The following is a 13993-nucleotide window of genomic DNA, read 5'->3' on the forward strand; positions in this document are numbered from 1 at the left end:
CTGAATGCCTTGCAAATAGCCAGTAAGGAACGGAGCTTCTTTTTTCTATTTGTGGGAAACAAGGAAAGGAAAAGAAGAAATCTTCAAAGCTACAAATGGAAACATTTACCTTATGTAGATAGCAGTTGAGTAAAGGGACTGCTCTCCACAGCAAATTTTTCAGAGTGTACTTGTGAGAGTTTTTACAGACTCTCAGAATCTTCCCTCATAGCTTTGAAGTAAGGAGATAGAGGAGCCTATTATCCTCGCTTCTCAGTAAGGCATACCTTTCGTTGTTTTCCAATACATATTTTTCAGATATATATTGATGAAAGCCAAACTGCTTACAGATAAAACAGACATAAACAAAATGTCTGTCCCCATGGGATAAAGCATGATAATAACAGGGTTTTTTGGTTTCTTTTTCTTGCCTTTTTTTTAAAGAAATGTCAATATTTAACTTCAGGTCAGCATATGTTAATGCCTATTGTGGTTTTCCCTTCTCTTATGAAGACATATAACAACATCACACACTGTTATTTAATTGTCTCAAATAATGTGGTAACCGTATCCCAGCTGCTTTCAGACATTTTTTTGAAATCCTGTTACCATTTCAGTATAATGAAAGCCTGCACTGCAAAGTCTTTGACATTTAACATTTCATTTTCTCTGGGCTCATGTCAACAGTATAATCAGGAACAAAAGAAGAAATTATAATGTTCATCCCCAACCCGTCATGGGATAAAAAAAATATATCTTTAGCTGGATCTTAAATATCATTTTCCCTCTCTAAGGGAAAACATGCTGCAAAGAGAAAAGTTACAAGTCACATTAGCTCAGGATTGTGAATAAGAATAAAGCCCACAGGTAAATTAAATTTTCTCACAGGTGAATTAATGCTGCCTCATCCGTTGGTTCCCAGGTCATAGATCTGTACTGGGGAGTTGATGAAGATGAATGGGACAACCCAGAGCTCCAGAAGACCCGCATGAAGCTGCTGGAGGATTGTTTGAAAACTTCTGCAGGTCCATGTTTTGTTGTGGGTATAAAAAAACTAATGCTTTATATTAAGTTGTAGATGAATGTGAGAATTCTTGCTGACTTGTGATTAAGGGGCTTTTAAAATGGGAGAAAAAAATACTTGCTTTTCTATATTTATTTAAAAATTTTTAACTGTCTCCTTGTCCTCAATGTGTGAGAACAAAACCCTCAGCTTTCTGTTAGAAGCACTGCAAATTAACGGTGAATAATTTGAAATGGTAATCGAAAGGATGACTTGGGTTTGACAACAATTTCCACAACACCTTGTGATCAATGACAAGGATTTCGGTGTCGGTTCTCAATAATTATCCTAATTTTTTTTATATTGTATAATGTATTCCATCATAGTTTCTCTATTTCTTGACATGAGAATTTCTGGCATTTTTTTTAAACATAGTGGCTGAAACATTATTAAAGTAAAACCAAATATACTATGTCAAATCTGCCAATAGGAAATGAGACCTTGTTAAAAAATTTATTTTTGCAGTGATTTTCAGCTAGATGCTCGTTATAAGCTACAAATTGAGAGATTTTTCAAGTGGACCGTTATTATTAGTTTGTCATTATTTTCTGAAGAATACCCACTCCTTTGTGTAAGCTCCGTGGTAGTAAGATAAGTAGGTCACTTAGTGCAGGTGATTTTGCAAAATCACTGCCTTAATTTGCTTAAGAAAGCACAGATTAGCACACTGTCTTGAATCAAACAGATCCTACCAATTGATAAGAAAGTTTCACCTTCCAACACAGGATGTTCTGAGGCTGCCAGTGGGTGTTAAAATTACTAGTGAATGCTATGAAGAAAATAGCATACAGTTAAAAGCTAGGTTCAGTGTATCAACAAAAGAGTCTTTAATGTTTATTTACATATCCATCTATATTCAGCTACACATAGGATTAGGAAGACAGACAGAGATGATATCAGAAATCTGACCAGTTGATATTAAAGTTCTTTCAGAGGATAATAAGGTGCATAAAAGCTCTATAATATTTTTAGTATCAGTATATGGATAAACTATTCATTTATTCACCAACTACTTATTGAATGCTACTCTGTGCCAGGGGCTGCTCTTAGTGCCAGGGGTGGTGTGGTAGGTTGACCCATATGAAATGGTCATTTTATGGGCCAGTTTCTTATGGTTTGACCTTAGAATTGAACTAAGAAGATAAAACTTTCTGCCCTCATGGAGCTTGCATTCTTATATAGGGGTAAGGGGAGAGGACAAGCAAAAACCAAAGAAATAAGTAAAATAAACAAGTCAGATGGCAATAAGTGCTGTGGAGAAAAATACAGAAAGGAAGAAGGAGAGGGAACACCAGTGAGGGGAGGGATTTGTTATTTTCAGTGGAGTAAGTTGGAGAAGGCCTCACTTATCAATAAGGTGACTTTGGAGGGGAGACAGATGGGAAAGAACCAGGTGGATATTTTAGGGGAGCAGAACTTGCTACCCTAACATGTGTCTCTTTGGCTTGATAATTTTTAAGGAAAAAAGACTCAGGAAGAAACTTTGACCTTCCCCCTAACTGCCTATAAGAATTTAAGTAGAAGGCCTGTTCCAGGAAGGAGCTATCACCATTAGATAACTATCGTATAATATGAACTAGGTGTGGTAGACAGGGAGGAACCTAGCAATGCCCATTTGATCAAAGTCCTCTCCATGTCCCATTGTCTTTGCAAGGCGTAGCAAACATTTGTTTACCAAACATTTGCTTTTCTGTCTCCATGTGAATTGCCTTTCTCCCCCTTGAAGTCCCAAACCACTACCCACAACATCCTCCTTTGTCTTTAGCTGAAGATGGTATTTAAGGTGGTGGCTTCAGCCATTTTGGTGAGTTACTCAGTTTTCCTGGGTTTTTCCCATGTATGCATGTTATTAAACTTGTTTGATTTTCTCCTGTTATCTGTTTCTTATCAATTTAATTTTTAGACCAGCAGAAGACTCTAGAAGGGTAGAGGAAAATTTCTTCCTCCCCTACAATATCCTAGGTCAGAGAATTCCAGCGAGAGGAGTTGGGAACATGCTTGGCATCTTCAAGAACAGGAAGCAGGCCTGGAGCAGTATGAGTAAGAAGGGAGAGAGTGGGAGTGGAGGCCAGATCATGAGGCTTTATCATCTTGAAGTTGGTTATAAACTTTTGACTTTTACTTCGAATGACATGAGAAGCCACACAGTATTTTTGAGCAGAGGGCTGAAGTGATCTGACCTCTTGCAAGGCCTACCATGGCTGCCACGTGTAGGACAGTTAGCAGAGTAGGAAGACCCATTAGAAAGCTAATGCAGTAACCCAAACAAGAAAAATACATAGTTTAGGGGGCTTGAAAAATGGACATCTGGAAACAGCCTCCTGTTCTTGGGACAGAATGCAAAAAGTCCTGAAAGCCATGTTGGATGTCTGAAGAGCTAATAGTGGAAGAGGAACTAAGGCTTTATCTGTGGGTCTTCAGAGGCTAGAACTAGGATCAATGGATGGAAATTACAAGGAGACAGATTCCAGCTCCAGGTGAAGAAGTTGGAGGATAGAGCTTTCTTTCAAGTTTTGGGGTCACATATCCCTGGGTTCTGACATTCATAGCTGTGTGACATTGGAGGAGTTTCCCTACTACTGTGAGCCTTAGTTTCCTTAAGTGTAAAATGGAGGTGATGATAATAGTTATCTACCTCCTGGGGTCATTCTGAGGATGAAATGAAATTACAGGGCAATTTCATAGTGTCTCACATATAGTGACTCACAGTAAGTGTTAGTTATTTGTTGTAGTCATTATTATTATCTTTCAAAGCTATCTAAAGACGCGGTCACATGGCTCAAATTGTAATGAGTACATCATCAAAGATGATGATGCATCATCATCAAAGTAGAGAATATAAACCACTGTGGCAAGGGTGCTATAGAAGAGGCTCAAACATTGGAAAACAAGTTAGACCCAATTCCATCATGCTGAGAAAGCCAGATTTGGGAGGAAGAAAGCACTATGGGTGTGCCCTGGGGAATCTCAATTGCTGTGATCTCCATAGCTCTCTCCTGATCCAGCCTCAGAAACTCAGGAATGAGGGAGATATTCTCCCCCTTTTATCACCCTGTAGAGTATCATATCCAAACAAACTAAAATTAGCCATAGCCATTAATCCCAACAGTTTGTTGATAGGGGAATGAATAATTGAAAGAGTCTTCACGTTTTTGCAGGTTCTGAGAGTAAAGGTTAACTGGTAAAACATCAGTAACAACTTTACTGATTGTAAACAAATCATTTATCCTGCCGTCTGCTCCTTGTTACATGTTGACACTCAGGGTAACCAGCATGAAACCCCACGGGTAGATCTAGGATTATTTACCTCAGTGATCCTAAGTCACGCAAGGCTTATTTCACTGCTTATGGTAAAAAATATGTCTCTCATGGCCTTTCCTGTTGTAACTGTGGGAACAGCGGGCGTCTGTGTGTCACTTTTGAGCTCCCATTTCCTTGCCTAGTGCTCCTTGTGATGTTCCTAGAAGTTGTGATGACACCCGTGGGCTGCAAGGCATGGCATATGACTTCCCCTAATACTAAAGTCTTTGGCGAGAAAATTCACCATTGCTGAATGGAAAAATGTTTTTATATCTTCAAAGGCTTCCCAGATATTAGCCCTTATGTTAGATACAAATAAATTCAGGCCCAAACAAAGCTTTCATTTTAAGTACCCAGGGAATTGAGGCCCTAAGGCAATTTGGACTTAAATGTTGTGTGCACTTGGCTCTTTTTGACTTCATTTCCTACAACTCATCCTTTGGGATGTGGCCTGAGGTCCTAGGGATGTACAGACTGTGCCTGCTAATCCTAGGCAGCTGTCTGTGCACATGCTTTTGGTCACAAGGAGGACAGGGTGATAGGGTAAAGTGCCTGGACATGTGTCCCGTTCCACTCTCAGAGGATTAACTCAGGAGACATGTCATCCTGAGAATACATCATCTGTACTGAGGAAGAACAGCATTTGTAGATGTGTATAGAGAAAGGCACATACGGTGGGAAAAACTCAATTTTAATTTCACAACCTGAGTTAGAGCCCTCGTTCTGACAGAACACGTCAGTAACCTCACCATGCTTTAATTATTACATCGATAAAATGGGGAAATAGTAACAGTAAACTAAAAGTAAATGTTGAATAAATATCAGAGGTTTGTTGTGGGAACCAAATGCGATGATGTATGTGAGAGTTCTTTGTAAACTATACAGGACTACACAACTATTATTATTAAATTGTGGTGTAGGTTATTTTCGAATGAGAATAAAATGTTTTTATTCATACTGGACATTTATGTGATATTGGAAAAATTTCCCTTTGAAAATGTTGATGATAGTCTAAATGTAGAAAGTAGTAAGACTTGATTCAGACAAATATTAAAGTCAAATATTAAAGGGTTTTTGAGTTCATTCTTAACAAACATCATAAAATATAGAGAGTTTATATTAATTTGCTAGATATGAACTTTCTGGAATTTACTTAGTGAGACCTTTCCCTGCTCCCAAGGAGGGATTTTGACCAAGACTGCGGTTAACAGAGGGACAGCTCATGGTTGAGTCCAAAGTCACTATCTGCTTCTCCTTTCAAGTGCAGAGAATTGCCTCAGCCCTCACAAACTGGAAAGTTCAGCAGAATCTTCCCCACCAACTTAGTCCATAAAAAATCCTTATGAAAGTGAGGAGAAGAATACTGCCTTTTGCAGAAAGCAGAGTCCATGTAAATGCTAAGTGTCTTATCCCCATCCCTCTTCATGATGTATGTTTTTGTGGAGAGAGGGTTTTCTTCTTGTCATCCCTCCAAATTTAGAGTACGCCAAAAGAATTGCTTGTGGAGTTTGAGCATTGACCCTGGACCTTGAGTGAAGTCCTGCCTCTTGGCAGACATTGATAAAAGCAAGTGCTCTGCTGGCTTGAAGAACTGGGGTTTGAAAAGCTTAGTTATAGCATTAGAGGGGCTGCCTCCGAGTGTGTGGGACTCGGGGGGATGCAGACGGTATCTCAATATAGTCCCTCAGTCTACAGTGTGGATGATGTGGAGATTATTTACTAAGGGAGAGGCATTGGCAACCTACCCTAGCAGAGCCAAGCCAGGCCCATGCACCCAGTAAGGGGAGTGCCAGTTACTACTGACAGAAAGAGGTAAGAGGAGATTCTATGACTTCACATTCAGAGGAGCAGTCACCATTTCTTAGAGTCAGGACAAAGAGAATGCTGCCTATGGTATGCTTTGTCAATTCCCAGAAGTCTCAGGGAGCCAAAGCCCATATAGCATCCTCGTTGGGGCTACCAGATCACACAGATATAAACAGACGTAATTTGTCAGCATTGGATAGAGAAGCAGCTGAGACCAAGAGTGGGACCACAGCCGTCATTCTCATCTGAGTGTAAGCAGACGCCTAAGCAGACTCCCCCTCACCAACCTACACTCACAATGCCATCAGTGGCACAGATGGCACAGATGGAGATCAGAGAGCTGTCCATGAGGTTGCCTACCACAAGCAATTACTGGCAGCCTCACATAAGACCAGTATGCACAACGTGGGAAGAAGGAAGCTGGGAGATACACATTTTGCACTGGGCTAGATTTTAAACCAGAAATAGGAGAACTTAAAAAATTGGACTGAGAAATCTATCATTATTCAGCAAGTTGAAGTTTTCCCACCAGGTAGAAGAGTAAAGACAAGATAAAGTTAATAGCTGTTACTGGTAAAAACTAAACCTTTCCATATTTGTACATCGCTGAGTGACACTACTGAATTAAACCTACAGCATATAGATCACCTATCTGTGTCACCTAAGTGTGTCACCACTCTCCTTTAGAGTTCAATTATGCCTATTTGACAGTTCAGACTCAGTTTCTTACTTTAAATAATTTTCAGTTAAAGAAAACTGTACAGTGAGAGTTCTTAAATCATTGAATTTGAATAAAGAATTACAGTTCAGCTTAAATTTGTACTTTTATCACTTCCCAAATAATGCAAGACTACCTTTAAAAGAGGTTAACTACACTCGTAGTTATAACAGTTTAGCTTTGGAAAATATTTCATTTTATCCACATTCCAATATATGATTGATTTATAATTTTAGGTATACTAAATAAAATACACACATGAAAAACAAGTGCTTAATTTTGGTTTGTACTTTAATGAAATGTACAGGTTTTTGTATGATTTTGTTCTCACATAAGTACAGGTTTACTAACTAAAATGTACTAAAATGGGAAAATAGTTATTGATTTGAACTGGAAAATCATGTAAATTAAACAATCTAGATTTTTAAAGTCCTTTCTTTAAAAATTTATAATTAATCTAAAACCTCAGATTTTCCACATATATTAAGCTTGTATAATAGAGAAACAAAGACTTCTTTACGTATAGAATTAAGCTTGTCCAGTTGAAATCAACTACTCATCATAGTCCTAAAATAGGTTCCAATTAGGTTCAAATAATAAATTACTTAATTATCACCAAAGGAGTGTTAGAATGGGCAAACATTGAAAAATATTGTTGAAAAGAAAGCTAGTTATCTCACTGGTAGAAGCCAAGAGAGAGCCATTAGTTGTTTCTAATATATAAAGTATTTCCACAATGAATTTTTATTAATACCTAAGCTGTTTCCATAGTTTAAGCCACTGTTTCACAGTTCATGTAAGACAGTGTATTTTTGTGTGGTGAAAAGAATTATGGAGAAAAGAAAGTGAACTGGAGGACAGTCAGCCTCTTTATAACTTCATTATGAGAAAAAGGTTCACCTTAAAACTGTGATCCAAAGGACTTGTGCTTCTGAATAGAACTGGAACAACGTAAAAGAAAGAAATTATACACATCTTATTTTTAAACAGATAGTGGAGCTGTAAAGACAAAGATCATTAGACAAACTTAATTTCCAGAGAGGAGAGTCCTTTCCTGGTGAGCTGGCTGTATAGATAGAGGAGCCCCAAAGGCGTCGGCAGTTTTCCCTGTGAGACGTTTGCTGAGCCTCAGGCGATGTGGGATGGTAGAAAGCTGGGATGGAAGAGCAAAGTCTTCCACGATCTCTTTATTTTCACGAGACAAAGACCACTGGACCCTAACGTGAATATTCAACAAGTCTTGCCATTGAAACATTGTGATTCAAAATAAACTGAATCCATCTAAAACTACAATCTGATTGCGCCCAGTTCAAATACTGAAGGGACTGACATGATTAGCTTCTCTATCAGTTTAACAAAGGAAAAGGAACCCCTAAATAATAGCTCTTTTAAAGACAATGCCCAAAATATAATAAAAATTACAAGACATGAAAAGAATCAAAAAATGTGATTAATAAACAAGAGAAAAAAGTAGACAATAGAAATCAACCTCCCAGATGACTGAGATAATATACTTGGCTGTCCAAAACTGTTAAATAACTATTATAGATATGTTAATGAAAATGGAGGAAAAGATAGGTAAAAGGAATGAGAAGATGGATAATTTCAACAAAGAAATGGAATCTATAAAAAAAAATAAAATAAAATGGATGTTTTAGAACTAAAAGTTACAGTATCTAAAGTTAAAAACTCATATGATGGGCTTAAGAGTAGACTGAACACAATATAAGACTGGATTAGTGAACTCAAAGCGAAGTCAATAGAAAATATCTAAGTTGAAGCACAGATTTTAAAAAAAAATAGGAAGAACAGAATAAAACAAAAAGGATATGTGAGGCACAGACAGTCTCGCATAAGTGTAACTGGAGTCCCAGAAAAAGAGAAAAGGAGGATGGGAAAGAAATAACAAGTGAGAATTTTCCAAAACTGTTCAAATACATAAACTCACACAAATTCAAGAAGCTCAGTAAACTCCAAGCAAGAAAATTGCACCTGGTCCATTATTGTAAACTGCTAAAAACCAAAAATAAAGAGAAAAAAACAAAAATCCATCAGAGGAAAAAAAAAATCATTACCTTCCGAAAAACAATGAAAAGAGACTATCAGTTGACTTTTTAATAGAGAAGTTCTAGAAGTCAAAAGACAATGCAACGACATCTTTAAAGAGCTAAAACTAAAAGATGGCCAAGCTAGATTGCAGTACCTAGTGAATGTATCCTGCAAAAGTGAAGATGAAATAAAGATGTTTTCAGATCTTTATTGGATCTCAAATGGAAAGACTTTATCAGCTAACTCACATTTAAAGAATAACTAAAATTTGTTTTTCTGCCTTAGGGAAAATGACCACAGGTAGAAGCTATGACAAGATAAGAAGGAATTAAAAGCACTGGAAAGAGTAATATGAAAGAATATTGACTGTGTTAAGCAATAGTAATAATACTTTGTAGTGATTATAACATGAAGGAAGTAAGATATAAGACCAAAATAGCTCAAAGGGTAAAAGGGACGAGTGTAGTTAACCTCTTTTAAAGGTAGTCTTGCATTATTTGGGAAGTGATAAAAGTACAAATTTAAGCTGAACTGTAATAAGTCAAGGGTGAATATTGTAATATCTCTGTATATAGGAAAACCACTAAAGAGGAATACAAAAGATAGTAATAAGAATCTCATGGAAGAGATAGAATAATAAAAATAATTCCTCTAAAAGAAGGCTGGAAAAGAAGAATAAAGAATGGGTAGAACAAATAGATGATAGCCTTAAACCCAGTTATTTCATTAAATGTAAACAGACTAAACACTTCAATTAAAATACAATTCAACTATACGCTGTACACTAACCAAAAGAAAGTTGTATCAGTATCTCATAGTTGGCTTTAACTTAAGAAGATAAAGGGACATTTCATAATGATAAAAAGTTCAATTCAGTGGGAAGATGTAATACTCCTACATTTATAAGCACCTAACAACATGGCTTCAAAATACGTAAAGCAAAACTTAACAGAACTAAAAGAGAAATAGACAAATCCACAATAATAGTTGGATATTTTACAAACTCCTTTCAGTATCTGAGTGAATAAGCAGAAATCAAAAATCAGTATGTATAAGATTGAATAACATGATTTATTGACAATGACCTAACTGAAATTTATAGAAGGCTGCAACCAATAACTGCAGAATATACCTTTTTTCAATTACACATGATACATTTTCTAAAATAGAAAGTGTGATCCATCAATATGATGAGTAATAATGCAAGTCTCAGCAAATTTCAGAGGATTGAAATCATACTAAATTTGTGCTGTGATCTTAGTAGAATTAAAAACTAAAGGGGCCGGCCCCATGGCTTAGCGGTTAAGTGCCCGCGCTCCGCTGCTGGCGGCCCAGATTCGGATCCCGGGCACGCACCGATGCACTGCTTGTCCAGCCATGCTGAGGCGGCATCCCACATACAGCAACTAGAAGGATGTGCAACTATGACATACAACTATCTGCTGGGGCTTTGGGGAGAAAAAGGGGAAAAAAAAGGAGGAGGATTGGCAATATATGTTAGCTCAGGGCCGGTCTTCCTCAGCAAAAAGAGGAGGATTGGCATGGATGTTAGCTCAGGGCTGATTTTCCTCACCAAAGGAAAAAAAAAAAAACTAAAAAATGACTGAAAGATAACTACAGAATCTCCAAATATGTGGAAGTTAAGCAACGTAGTTCTAAAGAAACCATGAGTCAAAGAAGAAATATCACAAGGGAAATTTAAAAATACTGTGAACTGAACTAAAATGAAAATACAACATATCCAAAAGTGTGGGATTTAGTTAAAGTGGTGCTTAGAGAAAAGTGGAAAGAAATGCATAGTTTTAAATTTGTATTAGAAGAGAGTTTGGAAATTAATGATTTAATTGTCCATCTCAAGAGACTAGAAAAAAGAGAAAATTAAGCCTAAAGAGCTTAGAAGAAAAAGGCACATTGATTAGAATGCAACAGCTTTTAAAACGCTTTTGAAGATTCTTAGTACTATTTGTACCTTTAAAGATAAAAGGATGATAGGACTTTAGAACTGGAAAGAGCCTTGAGATCATCAAGTAGCTAAATAGTTAAAAATCCTACATTTTACACAGGTAAAAATTGAGACCCAAAGAAGTGAAGGGTATCCAGTATTTCCTGAGCTCCTAAAATATGCCAGGTGCTGTGCTGAACACTTTTCACATATTATTTCTTATACCAACTCATTGAGGCCATTATTTTTCCAGCTCTATCAATGAGGATGCTCATTAAGTAATTTCTGTAATTTGCCTGAAGTCTTACAACTAGTAAGAGATGGAACCAGAATTCCAACCTAGATCTCTTTAATTCTAAAGCCCATACTCTTCCTACAAGACCCTAAATGGTTTAATTAGAGGCCATAGTGAGGTCTAGAACCCAAGTCCCTTTCTCCCAGTCTGTTGCTTCCACTACAGAAGTACAAGAATTATATCATAATTCCCTATTTCACTTTCATGGAATTCTTTCACATACAGTTGAATGAGTCAGATAAAATAATCACTGGTCTAGTGTGCATCACTAGTCTAGTATGCAATGTACTTTTCTCCAGTGGGGAATGAAACTGTGTTGCCCGAGGCTTTATTAAGACTGCTTAAGCCAACCATTAAATTCTGTTCGACTTTTTAATCTAATTTCCCTGGACAGAGAAACTTGAAGCTGCCAAAATCTGTGCGTGAAAATGCCATCCATGCAAATTGTGAAAACAACATCAAGATTTCTTAGATTTTTTTCCCCTCACACTTAGCCAGTATCTACTCACAGTATAGGGTCCAAGTCTGCTATACCAAACCAACCTAAAGTGGCCATGTGGTTCTGGAAATGCATATTTCACAGTGGTGTTCAATAAAACGACCAGCAAATCTATGTAGTGCCTGTCCTGTATAGGACTCTTTGCTAAGTTCTCTGAGCAATACCTGAGTACTCTGTACTCAGAGGTGCAGAAGGAACCTACTATCTCCGTCCTCTTAAGCACCCACCTAAACAGAGAGAGAGAGACATGGGTATGCAGTTAAATATGATACAATTTGACAAATGCGATAGTGTGGTGTTAGACAAGTGCTATGAAAGCCAAATGGAGAAAGTGAGTTGTTCTGACTCTGGGTCAGAAAAGACCATCAGAGGAAGTGATGTTTGCACTGAAGCTAGAAGGACTAAGAATTTTCCATCTCTAGATCTAGGGCAGAGGATGCGAGGGTGCCTTGATTGTTCAGAGACTAGCAGTTCCTGGGTGTAGTTAGAATAGAGGCTTAGTGACAGGGCATTGGGGAGCATGAGGCAAGAAATGTAGTTTGAGGCCAGACCTTATAAGTGAGTTTCAGCTTATACTTGTTAGCAGTGAGGAGGACATTCTGTTCAGATTTGTAACTCTGGAGGTAGTGTTGTGAGGAGGCTGGAGGTGAGACACCTAACACGAAGTCCACCTAGGGTCATGATCCAGGTGAATGATAATCTGGTGTGGTAAGAGGTGAAATAGAGAGTTGGGCATAGATTAGAGACATTTAAGAAATAGAATTGATGTTGACTATTTAAATGTGGTGGTTGAAGGGGAAAGATGAGTCAAAGGTGATTATGCTAATATACCCAGGGTATTAGCTCTTCCGTCCATCCCATCATCATCATAGATGCTTAAGTATACACACAAAAACACATATTATAGAGTAACATACAATCCACATTTACAAAAGGCAACTATTTGCTGAAAATAAAATCTATATTAACCAGCAAGAATGTGTAATATTCTTAATTACTCATAATCTCTGTGTTTTCTTTCTGATTCTTTTCTGTCTTGGGCAGTATGGGAGGAGAGTGAAACTAGTAACCAAGAGTGAATAGGGAACAAGTTGAATCACAAAATCAGTGTCAACCATCACAATTCTGTTAACACTTCTCATACTGGTTTTTACTTTTCTTCTTAAAGTATCAGGGACAGAACAGTTTTGTACATGTCTAATCATGGGTCAAATGTGGAGAAAACTCTGGGAGTGGAGGTCAAAGCAGATGTTCTCCCAGCTTGGAAATATGCACAGATATGGGACAGCCTTGTGGGACTTCTTTGTTTCATGGCCCCTTCTGTATTCTCAGCTGTCCATAGCAGCCAGTGAAGTCCTAGGAGGCCCTTCTCTTCTTCCTGTTCTTTCTCTTCCTTCCCTAGCATCTGAGATGCTGGAGCATGTGTAGATTTAATTGTGGGATTATTATTGCTCCTCACCCCTTTTCTGCTTTAATATGACAAGTTGTGAAACCATCTTGCCAGCCATTCTACAGATCTGAACTGAATGGTTTGAGGCAATTGAAATATTTCAGCATTTTTATTTATTTACACACGATATCTCTGATTATGGAAGAGGTAATAGTTTTAACTAATTTTAATTTGGAGAAAGGGAATATGCTTGTGTTTACTTAGTTCAGAATTTACACTTTGTCTGCTATGCAAAAACATGTATTGTTATTAATGAATGCTCTAAATTTTCCAAACCTATCATTAAGATTAGTGTTTCTGGACTAGAATCAAATACTTATATACCACCAGAAATATACATAGTTTAAAATGTATCTCTTCATGCAAATGGATCAACCATGGTGCTTTCTCTTAACTATAAAATTATTTTCTTGTCCAAAAATGGGAGCAGGCTTGTGGATTTTTACCCAACCTTGGAAGAGGCAGCTGAGTAAGCATTTGGAAGAGGCTTTGAATTATGTCCCTGTGAAAATGGGTAGTAATTGGTCTTTAACTTGAATCAGTTATAAATATAGAGGTGACCCTAATTAACCAACAACAGGTAAGCAGTTGTATCTTAATTGCCTATACCAGTCTTAGTCATGTACTAGACTCAACTTCTTCCAAAATGTAGCAGATGAGATAAGCATAAAAAGAATGTAGATTAGTTGTTACATCCATCTCTACACCTCATTTCTTCAAAACAGGAAGAATAATGAGGCTAAAGTTTGATTATAAAATGTTCAGCCTAGCCTTAGTTTTTACTAGTTTTGTAACTGTATTATCTAACATGAACAAACCTACAGATTATGTTTTTCAGTCTATCTGTGGGACCCCCACATAGACCACCACACTTGCCTTTACTTTCTTATCA

General features: G+C 37.3%; 1 protein-coding gene across 2 annotated transcripts in view; it reads left to right on the forward strand.

The window, feature by feature from the left end:
• NWD2 (NACHT and WD repeat domain containing 2) overlaps positions 1-13993 on the forward strand; it is a 169744-nt gene that overhangs the window by 90565 nt on the left and 65186 nt on the right. For both annotated transcript variants that reach the window (XM_087434173.1, XM_014784129.2), the window contains one exon: positions 902-1018. In XM_087434173.1, the coding sequence (XP_087290299.1) occupies positions 902-1018 (117 nt within the window). The remainder of the gene's footprint in view (positions 1-901; positions 1019-13993) is intronic.

The sequence above is a fragment of the Ceratotherium simum genome, chromosome 8 (genome assembly GCF_057802395.1).
Source record: "Ceratotherium simum simum isolate JZ-2026a chromosome 8, ASM5780239v1, whole genome shotgun sequence".
Taxonomy (NCBI): domain Eukaryota; kingdom Metazoa; phylum Chordata; class Mammalia; order Perissodactyla; family Rhinocerotidae; genus Ceratotherium; species Ceratotherium simum.